The sequence below is a fragment of the Eschrichtius robustus genome, chromosome 5 (genome assembly GCF_028021215.1).
Source record: "Eschrichtius robustus isolate mEscRob2 chromosome 5, mEscRob2.pri, whole genome shotgun sequence".
NCBI classification, from domain to species: Eukaryota; Metazoa; Chordata; class Mammalia; order Artiodactyla; family Eschrichtiidae; genus Eschrichtius; species Eschrichtius robustus.
Genome location: NC_090828.1, coordinates 11,122,279 through 11,144,328, shown reverse-complemented (window position 1 = coordinate 11,144,328; position 22,050 = coordinate 11,122,279). Strand labels below are relative to the sequence as shown.

The following is a 22,050-nucleotide window of genomic DNA, read 5'->3' as shown; positions in this document are numbered from 1 at the left end:
AAATAAGTTGCTGGGATTTTGAATGGGACTGCATTGAATCTATAGATCAGATTAGAAAGAACTGGCATCTTGACAATATTGAGTCTTCCTATTCATGAATAGCCTTTATTTTTTACTAGGTAAAAAGCACTAGGTTGGGAGTTTTGTTTTTTTTTTTCCTTCAGCACAGTAAAGATGTCATTGTTTGTCTTTTAGTTTATATTTTTTGCGGTGGAAAGCCGCAACTTTTATTTTTGTTCTCCAGTATGTAAGGTTTATTCTTCCTTAGGCTGCTTTTAAGACTATTCCTTTATCACTGGTTTTTAATAATTTGATTGTGATGTACACTGATGTGGTTTTCTTTTTGTCTGTTCTGCTTAGAGTTCATTGCACTTCCTGATTTATAAGTTTATCATTTTCATCAACTTTCATAATCATGTGTACTTTAAATTTTGAAGCATATTTATAATAGTTATTTAAAGTCTTTGTTGGTTAATTTCATCATCTCTGTAATTTCTAGGTATATTTATATTGAATAATTATTGTCTCAGTTATGGGTGACATTTTTCTGCTTCTTTGAATGTGTAACATCTTTCAGCTTAACTGGACGTCAAGCTGAAAATTTATATTGTTGAGTGCTGAATTTAGTTGTCTTTCTTTAAAGACTATTGGACTCATTCTAGGTTAAATTAGTTTCATTTCAGCCTGATTTTTCAATGCTTCTCTTCAAGTTTTGTTAGGGCAAGTTTAGATCAGTTTTTATTTTTCAGGGATAGTTTAGCCCTAATTCTATGGTATGATTTCTTTCAGGGTCTCTGCTAAATCCTGCATGTGTTTAACACGGTTTCTCCACTGTGGCTGGTTGGAACTAAACTTTTCCTAGTCCTGTGTGAGCGTGTGGCATTGTTAAGCTTACAGCTTTCTAGCTTCATGTGGTTTCACCTAACATGCATGGCTTAGGGTTCAGTAACAGACTTGAGGGGATCCCTCTACAGACTTCTGGAGTTCTTTCTCTGAGAGTGCCCTCGAATCTCTGAAGCTTCAACTGAGTGACCACTGAGTTCTGCTCAAATTTGTCCTCTTTGTACTTCTGTCTGAAAAGGGAATCCAGGCAGAAAGTTGGACTATTATAAAGCTCACCATGCTTGTTTTCCTTATCTCAGAATGCTGCTTGTTGTGAAATGTCTGACAACAGTTGTTTCATATATTTTGTCCACTTTTTTAGTTATTTACAGAGGGAGAACAAGTTCAGCTTCAGTTACTCCATCGTGGGTGGAAACAGTAGTCCTTTCACATTTATCTTTTGTTATAGTTTTCTCTGCAGATATGCCGTTAAAGTTTTGATTCCAATAATCTAATTTTAAATAATTATGTTTATATCTAGCAATGTTTAATTTCAATGATTATACTTATCTCTTGTAATAATTAACTGACTTTTAACTCTACCTCATTCTATTTTGATTGCAGTTTTTCCCACTCCTGTTTTATATACCTTAATTTTTCAAATATTTAAAATATGTTATATTCTGTATCTGAGCATCCCCACATCTGCAATCTTTGCTAGCGATAATTCTACTTTGATATTTGTGAGTCTTGCTTATAGTGCCTTGATTCCCATGTATCTTGAAATTTGAAGTTCTGAGCCCATATTTGATAGGCATTATCTATCGAAATCCTTTGAGACTTGGGATTAAATATCAAGAGATTTATTTTTGCCTCTGCCAAGGTCTCACAGTGTTGTTAACCTAAGATTGCTTTAAGGTAATTTACCAGTTTGTGGTTTCCTACATCACACAGATGGTGCAAATTAGAACCCCAAACATGCATTAAGGCAAGCTGTGTTTATAAATTCGCAGGGGAATTTCTCTTCTACTCTGAGCTCTACTCAGAAGGATACGTTTTCTTATCATGTCCTTTTTCTGGTGGGTGGACTAGTTTCTAGCTAGAACACCATAATGCTAGAGATACACGTCCTTCAATTCAATTCTTCATTTCGCCGGCACCCTTTCTCTCTTCCTTTAAGTCTCGTCTCAAATGTGAACATCCTGTCTTAAGTGGCCGCTTCCCCCAAAAGGTAACTCTCTACCACATTACTCTTTTTATTCTCGTCTCATCACACTCTACATCACACACTTTTTCCAAAGGGTTTTTCCATGCATCTTGTCTGTCTCTCGCACTGGTGTGTAGGAGCCATGGAAACAGACACTAAATCTCTATTTTCTTCTGTGCTTGCAGCCCCAAGGGCAGTGTGTATCACAGGTGAGCATGCAAATATTTGTTGGATGAATAATTATTTTTCTTGAAGCAAATATAAATGAATACACGACATAAAATATATTTCTAAAAAAATTATGTTAGGTCAGTGAGTGCAACAACATGTGAATGCTCAAAATTCTCAGTTTGGTGTTTATACCTTGTGGTCTCAAATTATCAAAAAGTTAGGTAATTGCTTTTCAAAAATCTCAGAGAAGGTGGCTGAGTTAAGAACGCATCGCTGCTCACCAGTAGGATAATATTTTCCCCCGAATCAAGAACGGGGTTATCCTAAGTCACCCTTAAGCTCTTTATAATTGATATAATTTGGTACCTGGACAAACGTGCTAGCCTAAAATACAATAGGTATTTCTATTTGGGCCTGCCATGATGAATTCTGAATTCTGTTTCAAATAACAAAAAAGTAAAAAAAGTAAGAATGTGATTTTTATTTCATCCTGTTGAGATTTTATGACGTTTTTAGTAAGAATTATGAAAATGTCCCTCAGAGAATAGCCTAAAAATATCTTCAGGACATGACACCTCCCCACTTCCAAACAATCAAGAGTGCCCGTATCATTTCCCTGCCTCTTGTGTATAAGAGGGTAGGAAGTCTTTCACAGGGCATTGAGCTCCATGTTTAGCTATTTTGACATGTCAGATCCCCTGATAACAGCTCTGAGATTAGAAAATGTGATCTAAATGGAACTAATTTCCCCTTTTGCAAATCCTGAGCATTCTCTCGTTTTAATAAAATTCTCACACTGTTCATAACAGGCTTCTCTTGGGAAAAAGATCTCCTGCAATAAAGGCAACCATATACCTTAACCCCCAGACAACAACAACCATAAAGTAAACATTTATTGAGTGTTTGTAATGGCCTAGGCACTGAGGTAAGGGCTTGTGTACATTTCTTTATTTAAACCTTAAGAATCTTCTTATGATGTAATTATTACTATTATTCCCCCCCACAACAGGTGAGTAAACTGAGGCAGAGATAAGTAAAATTGCTTAGAGTGATGGTTTCAAGGTTATTTAGTGGAGGTCACGTTCCATAACAATTCTTTATATTGCTCCACAAAGAAAAATATACTCAATACTTAGTCCTTATGTTTTGGAAAAGATTCAGCTCTCAAATTTCTAAGGCTGGTGATGTTGTTTTGCACTTATGCTACCACGGTATACCAGGCGTCTAGAGGGCCAGCACTGTGGGACACGGCGTCCCTGCAAAGACCTTTAGAATAAGACAAAAAAGAAAAACTTGAGAGACCCTGGAGAAAAATGATACCAAAATATTTAATGTCAGAGTCCAATATTAAAATTTATTTACATTTAACTGTTTTCAAATGGACAAGTTGATGTAATTTTCTTTTTTTTGCTTGAAAACTGCCGTGAATTAATTTCAGAAGGTAGCATTCTATGGGAGATTAATTGTAATGGGGAGAATGATACCTCATTTCTTCTGTTATGTACATAAATCGAATTTGTTTTAGAGATTTAAAAAGAAAACTTCCATCTTTCTATTATAAGTGCATAGTAACCCAGGGAGGTCAATCACTATCTCAGAAATTCAGTTCTTGTGTCAGTAAGTCCCTAAGATTTAGAATAAATACTAATTAAGATGCAAACTCCAGTCCCATGCACCCTATCTCGTCTAAGAGGTCATTGACTCACCTAGGGTTTTGGCAGGAACTCACAGTAGTGTCTCCACCCCTCGCCACATGTGGGACCTTTTCTTCTTTCAAACACTCTTCTGCTTCCTTTAGGGGGCTGCGTTTGGAAATGACGTGTTCAGGTTCTCCAACACATTCTCTCTGATCTGTTTCGATCTGAATTGAAGGCACTTCCCTTGAGCAAAGTGATCGCCTGGTGTGGCTTAGAAGGACAGCATCCTGGCACGAGGACGTTTCCTTTCTAGAATCTAAACTGTTGTGGTTTGCAAGAGGCGCAGCTTTGCTTGGAGACGACATTGGGGGATGTTTGCTTTCAGTAATGGAGTTTTTCCTCGGGTACTCAACAGACTCCTGAACAAGCAGAGCTGGCCCACTTTGCACTCTGCTCGAAGCCAATCTGCTCGCACACTCCTCCACCTGCAAGGAAGAGCCACCGGAAGCAGGCTCAGCATCAGCTGCCCGGGCGTCGTCCACTATAATTTTGTTCTTCCGCATGAGGGCTTCGATTGAGTTTGCCCACGTCTCGTGAATTAACATGTTTGTGATCTGGTCGGCCCCACCTCTCCGATACAAGCAAGAGTCAGATTTGCAGAGACCCGACGAGGAAGCGCTACCGACCTGCTGCACGCTGAGGAAATCTTGCTGGCTGTTTTGAGCAAAGCCATCTAAGGAGTTGGCTTTGATGGGCACGTTCACCGTCAGCCTGGCGCCCAGGGATCTGCTGTTGGGCATGGATGACTGTCTGTAACACACCGGGGATCGCAGAGAAGGCGACAGCAAGCCAGTCGTCCAGTCCTGGCTGCTTCGTCCGGAGGAGGCGCCGTCTTTGCTCTCTCGTTCAATGTCCCTCAACATGTACCTGTAGAACTCCTCGGTGATGCTTTCGGTGCTGGACTGCTTTGAGGAACAGCTTGGCCTCACACTGAGGTGGTCATTTTTCCGGCAGGCCTGTTGCATAGCTGAGTTCAGAATACTGCTGGCATTCTTGCCTGCGTAGTAATCCAGCAGCAACTCAAACCCTCTTCCTTCATTTTCCATCTGGTTCACCATGAACCTGGAAAACTCATCCGTGATGCTCTCACAGCTCGACTGCTTGGACACGGAGCTGGCCCTGCTAGCTGGCTGGCTTAGGGTACTGGCTAAACCCAGGCTATTCACATACACCCTGGCGTTGGGGTCCTCCTCTGGAATGCTCTCACAGCTGGAGGCCTTCAGCCGGCTCCACCTGTCTCCACTGAGTAACCGACTCCGAGGGTAGCTCTGGGCTTGCCAGACACCGTCCACCATACAGAACTCTGTGAGGTTCATGATCTTGGCTGCCACTTCGTCTGCAAAAATATTTACAGAATCTGGGACGTCCTCAAGGTTCATCGACTCGTCCACAACCCTGTTCATCAGCTTCTCTTTAAGCTCCGGGTGCTCATCTGTTTTCCTCTTGATCTCGCTGAGTCGCGGTGGCTTGTGTTTCCTCACAGGGGCCCCACCGGCCTGGCTCTCTTTCTTCCTCTTCAAGGGTCGGCAAGATACGTTGGGGGTAACCAGAAACTCATTCCCTCTTTTCCACGCACAGAACCAGGGTTGTTTTCCATTGGAGTTGTCAAGGCAAATCGCTGCTATTTCAGTTGCCATGGATACAATGGTCTCTGCTAATTCTTCTGCAAAGTCTGCAATGCAGTATATGTCTGGGTGTTTTGCCGGTAGCATGGATTGAGCAGGAAGCAGCAAATCATTCCCTAACAAAGACAGGTTAGCTTGAACTTCATTGTTTAGAGGTGAGGCACAATTGTACTTTTCTTGAGCATTTGGATTGATGCTGTCCTCAACGTCCTGGGAACTGATGTTGTACTTGCCAACGGTTGGTGTCATTTCTCCCTCTGAAGGGGCTCTGCATTCACTCTCATTGTGACTGGATTGTTGATGAGGGTTTTTTGTATCCTCTCCCACCATTCCTTTCAGATATATTTCCTTGGGGGCTGTTTGAACAGACACTCTGGGAATACAGGACAATTCAGATTGCAGTGGGGGGTTCTGGGAGAGGCCGGGCTTCTCTGGGCCCTTGCTGTCTTGCTTTGCATGCTCATCATCTACAAGATCATTGATAACAAGGCTGGTGCTATGCAGGTTGCTAGGTGGATGGCTGCTGGAGTAGTCAGTGGCTTTTGTCCATGCTTGACAAGTGGCCTGATTAGTTGGCTGGAAGTCTAGTTCGGTTTCCCTCCATCTGATGGTCTCCTGAGAAAGGATAGTGGGACGTTCACCAAGCTGTACAAGGTGGCTCATCTTCTTGAAAGTGAAGCATATCACACTGAAGAGCAGCTGATTTGTACTTTCCATTAAGGTGTCCAGGGTTTCAGATGAGTGCCTGCCATCGTTGGGGTCGATTATTTTATTTTTCTGGTGAACTTCATCAATGGAATGCTTCAGGATAACAGTGGACAGGGTCTGTGCCAGTTCATTCCCAAGGGCATTTTCTGAGCACAGGGTCTGAGGCTTTGAAACAGTTTCTACGATTCTCCTATTCATTGATTCCATGAGCTCTCCAATGCTGCTGTAGGCATTAGGTCTCGTTAAGACCAGAGTGGCCTCCTTGAGCAATGCCTCTGCAATGGCTTCGTACCCCAGCTCCATGCTCTTCCCGGTCACTGAACCACAAAGTGGGGGGACTGCTGCAGAAAGCTCAGCTGCAGACAAGAAGCCACTTGAAGCCACAGGGCACTTCACCTCTCCTGTTTCACCCAGGCCACAGACAGCAACAGCACTTGCCACCTGAGTCATGCCACACAGAGCAGATGGAAAGGAATATTTGCTGATGGAATGTTCCTTGAATACTTGAGATGACTGAGCTTGCACTGCTTCATTTCCTCCCAGTGGATGGTTTGAAACCAGGGATTCTTGCTCCATTTTGAATCTTTCTGTGGCCTGTGGACTGGAAATGGTTCCAATCACAGTGGCTGCACAGGCTAACGCTACTTCTAGAGCACTCTGGGGGTGTTTGCTGGAGTTCTCTCCAGAGAGGATGCCTGACGTTTCAAGTGAGGCTTCTGTCCTGGGCCACGAGGAGACACCTGGCTCAGGGCCAGCATCGCTGCCTTCTGGACTCTCAACAATGACAATTTGGGGGAGCTCATTCCATGACCGAGGGACCCCGATATCTTCTGTGGAGCAACCACTGGCGAGCAGCGCACTTCCTACAGAAACACTGACTGCAGATTCCTGGGGTAGGGTAGGCTGAGACTGAGATAATCGAATAAATGCATCTTGCAGCACAGATTCTGCTAAATTCGTAGCATACTCGCCGGTTGTGGCTTCTCCATCTTTTATGGGAAGAATGGAGTTTGTGCCATCTTCATGGTCTCCTGGGTCTAAACTGCTGTCATGCTCAGAGAAAGTACCACATGCAGAAGGTCCATCTCTCTTAACCATCCCTGAGAAATAAGCACTGCCTGGAATACATAGTGCCTGTGATTTTCCCTCTTGACCTTTAAATTTTTCTGAATAATAATAATTTGTGGTTGGCTTATCATTCCCCACAACTTCACCTTTCCACTCGGATGGCTTGGTTGAGGGATCTAGACTCTGCAAACCTGTATCTTCTGCCACTTTTCCCAGAGATCCTTCTGTTTTAATCAATGGTGTATGATATTCGCTAACATATTTGTCTTCCAAAGCATAAAGTAACTTTTCCTTTTTGTAATTCCATTCCTCCTGAGTGGCTTCTTTTGGCTTTTTACTTTCCAAAACATTGTCTGAGACGTTTATATTTTCATAACCTAGTGAAGAGAAAATGAGAGTTACTATTACTATTTATTTATTTATTTATTTATTTTCTTTTTTAAGACTTCATTTTTTTTAGAGCAGTTTTAGGTTAAAATTGAGACAATAGACAGAGATTTCTCATATATCCCCTGCCTCCACATGTGTATAGATTTCTCTATTATGAACTTCTGCCGCAAGAGTGGTACATTTGTTACAATTGAAAAACCCATAATAACACATCATAATCACCCAGAGTCCACAGTTACCTTAGGGTTCATTCTTGGTGTTGTACATTCTATGGGTTTAGACATGTGTAATGGCATATATCCATCACTATGGTATTGTACTAGTTTCACTGGCCAAAAAATCCCCTGTCCGCCACCTATTCAGCCCTTCAACTACCATCTGCACCCTTGCCAAACTCCTGGCAACCACCGATCTTTTTTACTGTATCCATAGTTTTGCTTTTTCCAGAATACAGGCTTTTCAGATTGGCTTATTTCATTTACTAATATGCATTTAATTTTCCTTCCTATCTTTTCATGAATAGCTTGTTTCTTTTAAGTGCTGTATAATATACCCGCTATTACATTTTAGGTAGCAGGTTTCCACGAGTCTAAAATAACATTTAATTCCTAAAGATGCCTTAAAGAATCAGGTGTCTTTTTTTTTTTTTTTTTAAATAGCATTTTGAATGTTTCTTTAAGAAAAATGAATCCGAGAAGTCTTTTGAGTTTCACTGTGGACTGCCGCTCAACAAAATGGCTTTCAATGCGGGGTACGAATGCAAGTGCTAGCTAGAGTGCGGGAGGGCATTTGGGAGCTGAGGGCTGGTCACCATGTTTCAGGGAGAAAGTAACACAGACAGTTGTGTCTTGAACCTTCCCAGTGGGTACAGGAGAAGAAGGGAGGATGTGCAGGTCACCTAAATCATGGCCTTGTTGAAAGAGTTATTCTGAAGTTGGCACAGGATTTGCCCCAAGGACAGTGGTGACAGCATCTGGGGTATCCCTTCCTCTGTGGGGAAGAGTAACCCATTGTTCACTGAGCTACAGACGTAGATGTAGAGGACGGACCTGTGGACACGGAGGGGAAGGGGAGGGTAGGATGAACTGAGAGATTAGGATTGACATATATACACAACCATGTGTAAAATAGATAGCTAGTGGGAACATGCTATAAAGCACAGGAAGGTCAGCTCGGTGCTCTGTGACGAGCTAGATGGGTGGGATGGGGTGGGTGGAAGGGAGGTCCAAGAGGGAGGGGATATATGTATACATATAGCTGAGTCACCTCATCGTACAGCAGAAACTGACACAACATTGTAAAGCAATTATACTCCAATTAAAAACAAAAAGAATGAATAAATGAAAGCTAAGCACTTTCCTGGGTTATTTCCTTCTGTACTGACAACAGTAATAGTTAAATATAATAAATATGTATGGTTAAATAATATATATAACAAGCGTATATGGTTAAATATAATAAATACAATAGTGCTAGGAGCACTGCTATACTCCCAAATTGTGGACAAGGAAACTGGGGCTCAAAAAGACTGGATAACTGGCCCCAGGTTTCACAGCCTCAAAGAGACAGTGCTAGGATTCAGGTCAATCTAACTCAGTTTCAACTAATACATGGCTTTAATGGAAAACTTAGGGACGTTAACTTTCCTCCAAGTGATAGTCTCCATCTCTTGGCAGGCAGGAGGATTTTGTTTTAAAACACATAGCTTTCTTTCTGCATCCCTAAGGCATCTTTAGGTAGAATGGGGCCACCTAACCATTGAATCTGTTAAAATGCCTCCGTCAGCATCCCCACTAGTGTTTTCTTATTCTCTCTCCCTCTTTAAACTCCTTAAGTGAAGATTGTGATGTGGCCTGAAACTTTTCTGAAATTTAACCCAGACATTTTGATAGGGTGACTAATTTCAGGATGCACATTGGTTTTGTTGGAAAGTCCTCACCGTTCCTGTATTCTTCCACCTCACTTTCCTCCTCCAAGTGCTCGGATGCGGTGAGAAAGTCTTCTTCAATTGAAGACAAGGAACAGTTTGTGTCATCCTCCACTTTTAAGATGTTTGTTCCCAGGTGGAGCTGCCGCTCCTGCACCAGTTCCAGACCAATCAAAAATTTGTTGATTTCAAAGATGATGCAGTTGGTACTGTTTGGTCTGTTCCCTCTTGCACACTGGACCAAGCAGATATCTGACAAAAAAGGACACTAGAAGCAGAGAGAGAAAAAGGCATTTGTTAAAAGAGAAAATATAAAACCATTCCCTCTGACCTTTCTTCTTCTATCAATCTCTCCTCTTAGAAGGAATGGGGACCTTTAAAATATTTGGAATATTTTCTGGGCTTTTATTGATGAACTGCTTGAAAGCAATTCAAGTGGTGCTTGGGAACACAGGGTACCCAGGAGAAAGTTTGACTTAGTGGAAAATAGACTAATTATATCACATATTTTTGTTCTCTCCTGTCGAAGCAAAAATTGCCCTGGGCAACATTTACCAGGCACTGAAGACCTTATCCAAAGTTATTAAAATAGGAGAGAGAGGCCAGAACTGTGTTGGACCACAACACCACTGAAACAAAAGGCAATCGGGTTTTTAAGAGCTGGCATAGGAGGATTGACATCCATCTGTGTTCGGTAAGGAAAAGTAAACTTTCTTGTATCTTCATGGCTGGAAGTAGTCTTGGAAATTGGAGCAAAGTACCCATAGAAGTTAAGCTCCCACCCTTCCACAGAGACAAGGACACTAGCTTCGCTGATGGTTACATTTCAAAGAGATGCGTCCTAGGTCCTTCAGAAAGACATTCTTGGGGTGTAAAAGTGGCAAAAGGCTTTTTAAAACAATTTACATCTCAATGGGGCAGAGAAACAATTTATAATGATAAGTTTACTAAAGTAAATGTTCTGAGAAAAGGGAGGTTTAGGGCCTGGAGTCAGGAGGAAGGCTGTCTAAAGTTTAATCAAGCTGAGGGGAAAGTTAAGGCTGTCTTGGGCACCCCTCTTGATTAAATTGAATCCCACGTTCTCAGATCAATATCTTTTTCTGCCTTGGCGATATTCAGTACAACCTCTGCCAGTATTTCAGACGGAAAGTGAGTATTTTCTCAATTACAGTTAAACTTTATAATTTGTATTGTTCATTTGAAGAAGTAGTCAAAATGAGATTTAAAGAAATCCCCTGGAAGTGAACGAATTCTGTCTAAAGGGTGGGCATATGGGGACAACAGTGAAGGAGGTCAAGTCATTGGCTGGTGTCCCACCGAGACCTGTTAATTCTGTTCAGTTCCAGGGTTACAGACCATCTCCCTATTCTCTGCTACACATTTTCACTATTCATAGTATTATTCATTAGAATAGCAGTAAAAAAAAGTTTCAATTGCCCACGCACAGATTACTAGTAAATCACAGACATGTCTTGTGCGTTGGGGTTTTCATTTTTGTAAGAGGAACAATATGCTGATTTATAGTAATTTTTAAGAGAAAATTATTTGAATGGAAACAACAGTTAGTGGACAAAGGGAAGCAAAATAAACTTATCTCAAATGGAATTCAAAATGTCTGGGAATACTTTATGTCTAAATGGGATTATTTAAAACATGCTGACTGTGCTTGGAGTTGCTTAGGTCTCATCCTAGTTAACTTGACATTTTAGAGTCCTTGAGTCTGACTGTATGTGTGTGTGTGAGTGGTGAGGATGTGTAGATGCAGAGGAACACATACACATAGACATTTATATTGTATCTCTGGACGTAGTATATCTTTTTCTGACATAAATATCATGTATCAATCTCTTTGATTGCATATTATAATTAGAGTAATTCTAGGACAGACGATTATAAAATGAAAAATTCAATAATTCTCTAAGGGTCCAGGGATCCCTAGGGGGCTCAGAAATAGAATTTATCTCTGTGCTTATGTGATTAGGTCTGTTCTCAAGGAAGGTGGTCCATAATCTTGCTTTTCAAAGTGTGGGTTGTGTGCTAGCAGCCTCAGCATCACAGGGGAGCTTGTTACAAATGTATAATCTCAGACTCCACCCCAGACCTGCTAAATCAGAATCTGCATTTTCAAGGAATCTTTTGGTGATTCCAACATGCATTAACATTTGAGAAGTATTGGTCTATACCTTTTATGAAATTCACGAAGGATCTGTGGTCCCCCAAATGGTGAGGACCCACTGCTATAGAGTCCAGAGAGCTGGCTTGATTAATTTTCTTTCCACTGAATTCAGACATAATATACTAAAGTGAAATTTGATAGATACATTCTGAGTGCCTATTATATGCAAGGTGTGCTGGGAGGTACAAAGATGAATCAAATAATTACTCTAGGGGATGGGGCATAACATACTCCCAGTAGATCAGACACGAACAAAAATAAAGTTGAACCCTAAGAAGCTGTCAGATTTGCAGGTCAAAATGATTGCATATTGTCATTTCATATCATTTAGACTAAATATAAATAACGAAGTGAAATGGGGTAGAAATCAAAAGAAATGTTAGCAAAGCAATATGAGCAGTTAAGTAATACTTCAAGACAGACTTAGGGAAAGGTTGTTATTAAACATTCAATGTTACACCGCTGTGGTACCCTTAGGAAGAAAATGTATTTTCTTTACAATCTTCTTGAAAGTAAATAAACATCCTGAGAGTCTTAGGTAAATGATAGCAAAGAACAGAGCCTGTAAAATAATGGCAGATATTATTATATAATTTTTATGATAGTCTCCTAGGTGTTTGCATATCTTATTACCTTTAATGCAAACAATTTTCTGTGAAGTGACTGGTGCTACTGCTCTGTTACAGATGAGAAATCAGAAGCACAGAAAGGCTCACCGACTCTTTCAAAGTCACAGAAATATAATGTGGAAGAGCCAGCAATGCAATCCAGGTCTGCTGGACTCCAATTCCTGTGTTCTTTCCAACTCTCCTCATGGAGAGTTTAATTAGAAATCCTTACTAACAGGCCTGGTGCAGAAACCACTCTTAAAACTAAGCTTTGAAAATTGCTTTTGGTCACCATGGTTTTGCCTAGTATAAAGAGAGGGTACTTAGAGATGTTTCTGTATTCTCTTTTCAAACAATTCATTTTCTCACTAAGGAAATGTGTTATTAGATTGACCGGGAAGAATTTTGTTCTAGGCTTGATGAGCAAATTGTTAACAGGCTGTGTGTAGATTTTCATTAAGTATCTGGAGTACAGCAAGAAATAGTGGGTGGACCTCTGAATTTTTTGATATTTTGAAGGATTAAAGAATAAAAGAAGATTTTAAAACATTCCAGCAAAACTAAAACACAAGGAAGAGCAATTTAGAGGAAAACAAATGCTCGTTATTTTAAACGGTAGCTATCACTATCAACATATCTTATTTGAGAAAATTCGCGATCTTTTATACAGTATGTCTTTAGAAATCTTTTATGTGTTTTTCTGTAAATTGGTTAAACAATTTAAAATTCTAAAGTTTTCTTCAGTGTTACAATGATATATCTAATAATAATGAACATTAGTAGATTGAATGATAATAATAGTATTTTAAATTCTACTTTATTTTCGGTAATATTCTTTTATTCTGGGAACTTCATTTTTGGGCCTAGGAAACTCCATTTCCATCTTTCGGGCTGCTATCCTATATTTACTAGCTTGGCTGGTTTGATATATCCTAAGAAATAAGTAGTATCCGGAAAGAAGAAATTGTGCAATTCTAGGACCACAAGGTATGAATTAGAATTTTGCTTTTGTTCCTGAAACAGAAGACAATTCTGTTTTTGATTATCCAGTAGATTTGTAGAAAACCAAGCTAACCAACCAATGCCTAGTGTGTCTGCTTTAGTTTAAGTGCAACTCAGAACCATAAACTTGAGAAGATAACATGTGTCAGGAGTTGATGTAAGGGAAACTCTGTCAAGCTATGAGGGGCAATAATTAAGAGAAATACAAGTAAAGCCTATTCTTGAATACAAGGACATTTTTGATTCTTATGCTATGGGAGTCTACGTATAGCATCTATTTGGGCCTTGTACTGATTTGTGTCAAGGGCTGACCACAGACAACTTACTACTAGTGAATAGGTTAGCAAGAGCTTATATTTCTTACCTGTGAAACTTCAAAATCTGCCTGGAGATTTCCAGATGTTAACCCACTTAGGAGGACAATTTCATTTTCTTTTGGCTTTTGGACATTCATGGAGCTTATAAATTTTGGAAGATCTGGTGAGACATTGCCCAATTTCTGTAGAACAAGAATCTTTATTAGCTTAGATGTTTTTATTTTCACTTCCAAAATACTACCCCAAAATTATTTTACTTGCAAAAATAATATACTCAGTAACAATTCATAATATAGATTACTTAATCTATTAAGATTATTACTAGAAGAGATTGTATAAAATTGAAGCATAAGGTTTAGATGGGAATAGAAAATTTCCTAACATAAAGATTTAAACATTTTTACTTCTAAGTTTTCCAAAGTAAACACTTAATGATTATTGTGACACCACAGTTATACATGATAGTTTGGGAACTTTTTCCTTTTAAATCCTTGAATAAGAAACCCATTAACTATTAACCATGTGTTCTAATAAAGCCAATAATAATATTAATAATAAAATAATTACTAACATTGATTTTTCTGTATGTACTGATTACAAGGCACCATATTAAGGACTGTACATATGTTACATTACTATCTTCAATCACTGCAACACCCCTATATGGATTAGGTACCACTATTACTTTCCTTTCACACATAAGTAGCCTGAGATCCAGAGAAGATGAGATGAGTTCCCTGAACACCTGTATGTAGCTTAATCAGTTTATGTATACCCTTAGGCATAGCAGAAGGCGGTCTCAAGTCACACCTAAGTTCGTTAAATACAGTGTTCTTTTTTTTTCTTTTTGCTTTAGTCTTTTATTGTGGTAGACATATATACTTAATTTTCTTTTACATATCAAACAAAAGAATATCAAAACCTGAGAACACAAGCAGGGAATACTAAGAGATCCATACACAGCACAGATTAATTAGAAATACACATCTACATATGCATTTTATAGATTCTAAAAATGTGATTTTCATAATCTTACCAAATTTCCATTTCACATATATTTAAAAATTAATATCTGTCATCTATTTGCATATTTAAGTACTGTAATAGCTGTCCCAAAGATCACTGCTGAAACAGTTTTGTTTCCATGAAGATCACGTTAATCAGAGAAATGAGTGGGAAGAAAATGCTGTTAAGTTATAATATGTCTTTTCTATGTCATAAAGTTTGATGGAAACACAGTTCTTAAGATGGCAATTGCTTTGGTCCTTCCTGCTCTCTCTTTGATGTACTCTGCACCATAATTCCATCAAATGAAATTATATGTACAATTTCTTTTGAAGATCTCTCCAGTACTACACAGATGAGTGATATTTTGGAGCTCAGTGGAAGTCAGTAATAAATAATCTGTATGGGCAATTGAGCTGGAGAAGCTTCAGGTGCAGCTTTGTCAAGAAAAGAACATTGCGGGAGTAACTGAGTAACTTCAGGTCTACCATACTGTGATAATCAAGCGGCAAATGGTGTGTTATTATGCATTAAAGAGTGTTACACCAAATAGTGAAATCAAATCATCTTCAACTTTGGGAATGAATCCTTCCCACTGTACCCATAGGCTCTAGTTCCGAAGGATTGAGTGGACCTTCAAGTTTTTGCATGTTGTCAAGGATTTACATCAGGATCTTACAACCTTGGATGAGCTTGGAATATTTAGCTGCTGCAGAGTGCAAAAAGTTTGAGTCCCAGATGAGTGTAGGGCTAGGAAACTGGGGTTAGATATAAAACATTTGATGAAAGCAGCAGGAAGGAGCAAACCAGAGGGAAGAGCTAGCTGGTATCAAGCGGGTTTTGCAAAAACCTTGGAAAAGTCACCACAGACTGAGTGTTTGAGAGTGGAGAAGGGGAGAGTAGAAAAGCCACTCCTAGGCACTGGCGGGCAGGAGAAAGCGCCTGTCTGCTGGGGAAAGCAAATTTCACAAATATAAGGAGGGCAAACTGTGTAGGAAAGTAGCAGGAAAGGGGTCAGGGAAATGGGCTGTGATGAAACCACCTAATTAAAGAGTCTCCTACAAAGTGAGCATCATTTACGTGGAGTCACGTTAGTTCTCTCGTCAGTACAGCCAGTCGTTGAAGTGAGTTCCCAGAGAGCCCAGCTCCCAGTGCTACCTGCTGCAGGTGCTCTGTACTGCATGCGTCCTTGTTCACATCCAGGTTCACAAAGCACACCTGGGAAAGAGGGCAAATAGTGTCAATTAAGTGAAAATCATGACAGTCATTTCTGAAGAAAGCAGGAATTAGTTTGGGGCAAATGATTAGAGAGTCGTACATATTTTGTACAGTTGATCTGGCCTAGAAACATCCATCTTACCTTTGGGCGTGTGCACCCAATTCCTACTCGTAGTTCCAACTGATCCCACCAAATGCCCTCCGTCTTTCACAGCCCGACAAACAAAACAAAGCCCCTTTGTACAGAACCAGTGTAACAGTCCCAAGAAAATCTTCAGGTTTATAAAGTGTTGTCAAATCTCATGAAATAGGAAAAAGACTTGTAATACTCTCAACCTCTGTTTATAATTGCAACAAACACTTCTTGTTATTTCCCTCTTTCCTCTTATTTCCTGCTCCCTTTCTCCACCCACTTTTCATATCATGTACAATCAATGGATTTCTCTGTCTCATTGTTTTAGTTAATTTTAATGTATTTCATCTTGTTGTAGTGTTTGCCTCTTCTGTAGTTATCTTAAACAAGTGTCTGAATAAGTAAGAGTATGAAAACAACAGCTACAAGATTAAATAATAATTCAGAGCAACAGTAAAAGAATTGTACAATTTAAACACATCACATAGATTAAACAAACCACCATGGGCATTCAGATGGGAATGGTGAGAAGAAAGTTTTAAGAAAATTTGCAAAGAGACAAGATACGTTATTGAGAGATGAATAGGATTTCGGTGGGTAAGGAAAGAGGCTGACGTCCCTGGGAGGTCAGATAGTATGAGTAATATTTAGAAGTAGGAAAGTGCAATGCACTGTAAAGAAGCAGGGAGAGAGTCTGGTTGCAGCAAAGTCCTGGAGAAAGAAAAGTGTTAGAAATAAGGCCTTGGAAGCTTCATGTTAAATGAGGTCATGCAAATGAGGTTTTACAATATTTTACTAAAAATCATTCAGAGGTTTTTATTCCTAACATGCCGATTTGATGATACAAAACTGGATGAGAACATTAATTATCTGGGTATTTAGTCAGACGTTTGGACTTAAGTAGATGCCTGCAAGGATATGGGGGCTTCTGATTTCAGTTAGTCGTTTGAGGTCATGGTTCCTTATAGTCCATTCTTTTTCTTTTTGAGGGAAAAAGAACCATAATTGAAAGATTTTGGGAAAGGCCTTAAAAACTAAAATAGTTATATATTGCTGAAGTGTAAAGATCACTACTGTCTTCATCCCAAGTATTGGGAGATTTCTTCAAGTTTCCTGGGCTCAAAATATCTTTGCAGTGCATCCTACAGTATTTGCTTCTTAAGAGTAACTCGATGGGCATTTGGGGCAAGGAAGGGCATGAAGTGCCACCCTCACTCTCATTCAGAGGTTCTCTTCTTTTGGGTTAATAAGATGGGTAAACAGGGTGGATTCGGGCCTGAGTCCTTTTGCAGACAATGCAGATGGAAACATAAATAGTAAGTGATGCTTGGAAGGGGTTCATGATCTAGAGGAGTTTGAGAATATTCATGTAATGATAGTTACTTTGCCCTTGGAAAATTGGCTCAATATCCGTTAGTACTCAGGGACTTTTCTTTACATGCACTTGGGATGGCAGTTATTGAATTGATTAGACAATTTTCCATTCACCTTAAAGAAAGGTGCATTACCTGCCCCCTGGGCATCACAAAGGTCTATTATCTTATTTCCCAGTGGGAGAGGGCAAAGCAGAGAGACCAAGGAAAAGCATCTATAATAACCATTTATCTGCCCTCCAATATTGTCTTTAGTTTCTGAAGATGAACAATGTTTTCATTAATTTTCTGCTACAATGTGAAACTCTACCTATATTTGGAGGAAACCCTCCATATTTGCTAGCTGGGCCAAGACCAAAACAAAGCAAGACATAAACCAACCACTTGCTTATATTTAGTCCATATATATTTCTGCATCTCGGTGGTAGGGGAGGTTTTTAGGGCCTGATGTACATCCAATTTTAGGAGACGCTCCTTTTGAAAAAGAATGATGAAATTCAAAATTCTAAATTAGATGTGAAAGTGAATATTTATTTATTTAGAAGGAGAAAAGAAAACACAAAAAAATCTCAAATTTAAAAAGGCTGACAATAGAAAGCCCAGAGATATATCAACCCACATACATATGGTCACCTTATCTTTGATAAAGGAGGCAAGAATATACAATGGAGAAAAGACAGCCCTTCAATAAGTGGTGCTGGGAAAACTGGACAGCTACATGTAAAAGAATGAAATTAGAACACTCCCTAACACCATACACAAAAATAAACTCAAAATGGATTAAAGACCTAAATGTAAGGTCAGACACTATCAAACTCTTAGAGGAAAACATAGGCAGAACACTCTATAACATAAATCACAGCAAGATCCTTTTTGACCCACCTCCTAAAGCAATGGAAATAAAAACAAAAATAAACAAATGGGACCTAATGAAACTTAAAAGCTTCTGCACAGCAAAGGAAACCATAAACAAGACGAAAAGACAGCCCTCAGAATGGGAGAAAATATTTGCCAATGAAGCAACTGACAAAGGATTAAACTCCAAAATTTACAAGCAGCTCATGCAGCTCAATATAAAAAAAAAAAAAAAAAACCCAATTCAAAAATGGGCAGAAGACCTAGACAGACATTTCTCCAAAGAAGATATACAGATTGCCAACAAACACATGAAAGAATGCTCAACATCATTAATCATTAGAGAAATGCAAATCAAAACTACAATGTGATATCATCTCACACTGGTCAGAATGGCCATCATCAAAAAATCTACAAACAATAAATGCTGGAGAGGGTGTGGAGAAAAGGGAACCCTCATACGCTGTTGGTGGGAATGTAAATTGATACAGCCACTATGGAGAACAGGATGGAGGTTCCTTAAAAAACTAAAAATAGAACTACCATAAGACCCAGCAATCCCACTACTGGGCATATACCCAGAGAAAACCATAATTCAAAAAGAGTCATGTACCCCAATGTTCATTGCAGCACTATTTACAATAGCCAGGACATGGAAGCAACCTAAGTGTCCATCGACAGATGAATGGATAAAGAAGATGTGGCACATATATACAATGGAATATTACTCAGCCATAAAAAGGAATGAAATTGAGTTATCTGTAGTGAGGTGGAGGGACCTAGAGTCTGTCATAAAGAGTGAAGTAAGTCAGAAAGAGAAAAACAAATACGGTATGCTAACACATATATATGGAATCTAAAAAAAAAAAAAGAAAAGTGGTCATGAAGAACCTGGGGGCAAGACGGGAATAAAGATGTAGACCTACTAGAAAATGGACTTGAGGACACGGGGAGGGGGAAGGGCAAGCTGGGACAAAGTGAGAGAGTGGTAGTGTATATATGGACCTATATACACTACCAAACGTAAAATAGATAGCTAGTGGGAAGCAGTCGCATAGCACAGGGAGATCAGCTCAGTGCTTTGTGACCACCTAGAGGGGTGGGATAGGGAGGGTGGGAGGGAGGGAGACGCAAGAGCGAAGAGATATGGGGATATATGTATATGTATAACAGATTCACTTCATTATAAAGCAGAAACTAACACACCATTGTAAAGCAATTATACTCCAATAGAAACGTTAAAAAAAAATTGTAAAGCTACTATACCCCAATAAAAATTTAATTAAAAAAGAAAAATAAAAAAATAAAAAGACTGACAAATGCCACAAACATGAGAACTTTCAGAAAAATGATATTTTAATTAATAAGCTGCCCGGTGCACCTCCATGATACTTTTTCTCTACATTTTTGGTTCCATACTCTGATCATCTCTTCATATAAAAGCAGTTTTATGACATCATTTTCTCTAAAGAGAATAGAAAGATAATTCAGTCTTTAATACTGTTGATTTAAGTTTTTTCAACTTCACAAACTTTTATTGATAATATACATTTTCCAGGTGTTGTCAAATTTAGTGAGAAACCACTACATAATTTCTTTCATATATGGCTTGTTATATATTCATTAATTTTAATACCATTACAAGTCTGTGCTCTACAAACATAAAAATTTGGATAAATTCTCTTTTGTTTGATTCCAATTAATAAAGAAAGAAAAAGTTCATGGTTCATTTATAACTTTCAATGCTGTATTATCCAATTTCCCACCAGGAAAGGACTTCTGTGTTTTCTAGGCACTAAAGAGAACCCAATCTTGTATTTATAATTTTACATGTTTGGTGACTGGAAGAGTTCTCCACAGACTAGCTTCTGGCACATAAAACCTTGTTTTCCCTTCACTATCTTATGTTTCTGGTATTGGGGATGGTAGGACAGCTCATATTGTGAAACCGTCTCTGATCTAAAATCTTCATGCAGCAATGTCTGGCTGAGTCCATGATGGGAGCATTTAGGAAGCCATTCCTACATGTGGATGGCTAGCAGTCACTTAACTATACATGAAAGTGATCTCAAGCAACATAAGTATATCTCCTGTAAACACTAATCTACTCAATTTCCCTGAAGCTAGACTGCACATATGTCTGTGGTCACTCTTTTGACCCTCCACATGAGAAGAGATAAGATGTAGTGAGAGTCTGAATGGAAAGACACAATTGCAGTTAAAATGTCTTCACTTTGAAAATCACACAAACATACAACCATGTGAGTACCTGGGAGTGGGTTCTATGCAACCAAGGAGCCCTGAATTTTAAGCTTTGATGGTTTTACAGTAAGTGCCCTTCATGGTGAAATGGCCTCTGTGGTGAGAATGCTCTTAGCTTGTGCTCACTCTCTATGACCGTGGGCTGTTTACTTGAGATTTAGCCATCTTCCGTTGCTGAACTCCAAGTGGAGAGTATAAGACAAGACTCTGTCCAGAAGGGCTGGGGAATGGTGGGTATGGGGTAGCGGTTGTGTAGGTTGATGAGGGGACTAAGCGCCCTACATCTCCGAGGTTTATGGCTTGGTGTCAGGTGTTGAGAAGACAAACAGGTATTTTTCTTGCGCTCAGGGAGTTATGGTCTGCTGAAGGCAGAACACATCCCTAAAACGATGAACATGAAGTGCTAGAGAAGTGACAGGCCTGTGTGATGGTGAAGGAAGTTGGGAAAAGGGGACCCATCACAAATGGCATCTCAGAGAAGCTGGATTTGAAGTAAGCTTGGAAGACAGGCAGGACACATTTAAAAGCAGAAGAGGGAAAATGACACAAACAGTGCGTGGATGGTTTTTCCCCTGATCAGCACCTGCTGAGTAATGGTAAGAGGCTCTGTTTTAAGCACAAGCTGAGGAGAGGGAGAAGACAGAGGCTGTGAAGTCCAAGGCGAGAGAAGCTTCCTTGAGAAACTCCAGAGTGAGATCAAAGTGGGTGGAAGAAATGCCTTTCTTTCTGCACAATAAAAGACTCTGGTAATAATAGCAGACTTTTAATAGAGTCAAATGAAAGAGGAAATCATAATTTTGTGATACAGTTCCTGTGCAGTAAGAATTGTGGGAGACCTGTGGGTTAGAGTTAGGTATTTCCTTTCTTACAAACGAGGCCGCCACTTCCATGTTATTACAGGAGGATATAAGGAAACTTGGTAATGGGAAGTTAAAATTTCTAGAGGCTTAGGGTGAGTGTTATGTGTGATTAAAATATTAAAGCCTGGGAGATTATTCATTACGGTTTAATGGACTGAGTATTGAAAGGGGTCCCTCAGGGTCTGGAAAGAGCACTGTGGGCAGGGAGGTTGAGGCTGTATGTCTGAGACATCAGCCAATTAGGAATAAGACGTAATTACTCTGTGTTGACTCTTTGTCTCAATCTGGAGTGATGTTACTGAGTTATCTGTAAAATGCCTGAATGTGCAAATCCAAATATGTCAAATGATACAGGGAAAGATTTTTTTTTTAAAGTAGGCATGTTTGCTTAATTACCTTTGTTTTTAAACACAGTTCATTTCCTTCAGCCTTGACTAGATTATTAGCTCATGAGGGCAGGTCCTGGTCATTACTGTATTCTTAGTGCTTAGCATAGCTTGGCATTTGATAGATGCTCAATAAATCCTTGTTGATAAATGTACATGCATGAATGAAGGGAAAGCACTGTCACAGGTGATAGGTGTAATAATTGTTATTTTAAATAAATATTTTCCTTATTTATTACA

General features: G+C 39.4%; 1 protein-coding gene across 1 annotated transcript in view; it reads right to left on the bottom strand.

Annotated features, from left to right (window-relative positions):
• The window catches only part of SPHKAP (SPHK1 interactor, AKAP domain containing), a 119,223-nt gene that overhangs the window by 23,894 nt on the left and 73,279 nt on the right, over window positions 1-22,050 (bottom strand). Inside the window, exons 3-6 of the mRNA XM_068543663.1 lie at window positions 15,882-15,941; window positions 13,766-13,900; window positions 9,628-9,883; window positions 3,907-7,675 (exon numbers count right to left, since the gene is read on the bottom strand). Coding sequence (XP_068399764.1) covers window positions 3,907-7,675; window positions 9,628-9,883; window positions 13,766-13,900; window positions 15,882-15,941 — 4,220 coding nt within the window. The remainder of the gene's footprint in view (window positions 1-3,906; window positions 7,676-9,627; window positions 9,884-13,765; window positions 13,901-15,881; window positions 15,942-22,050) is intronic.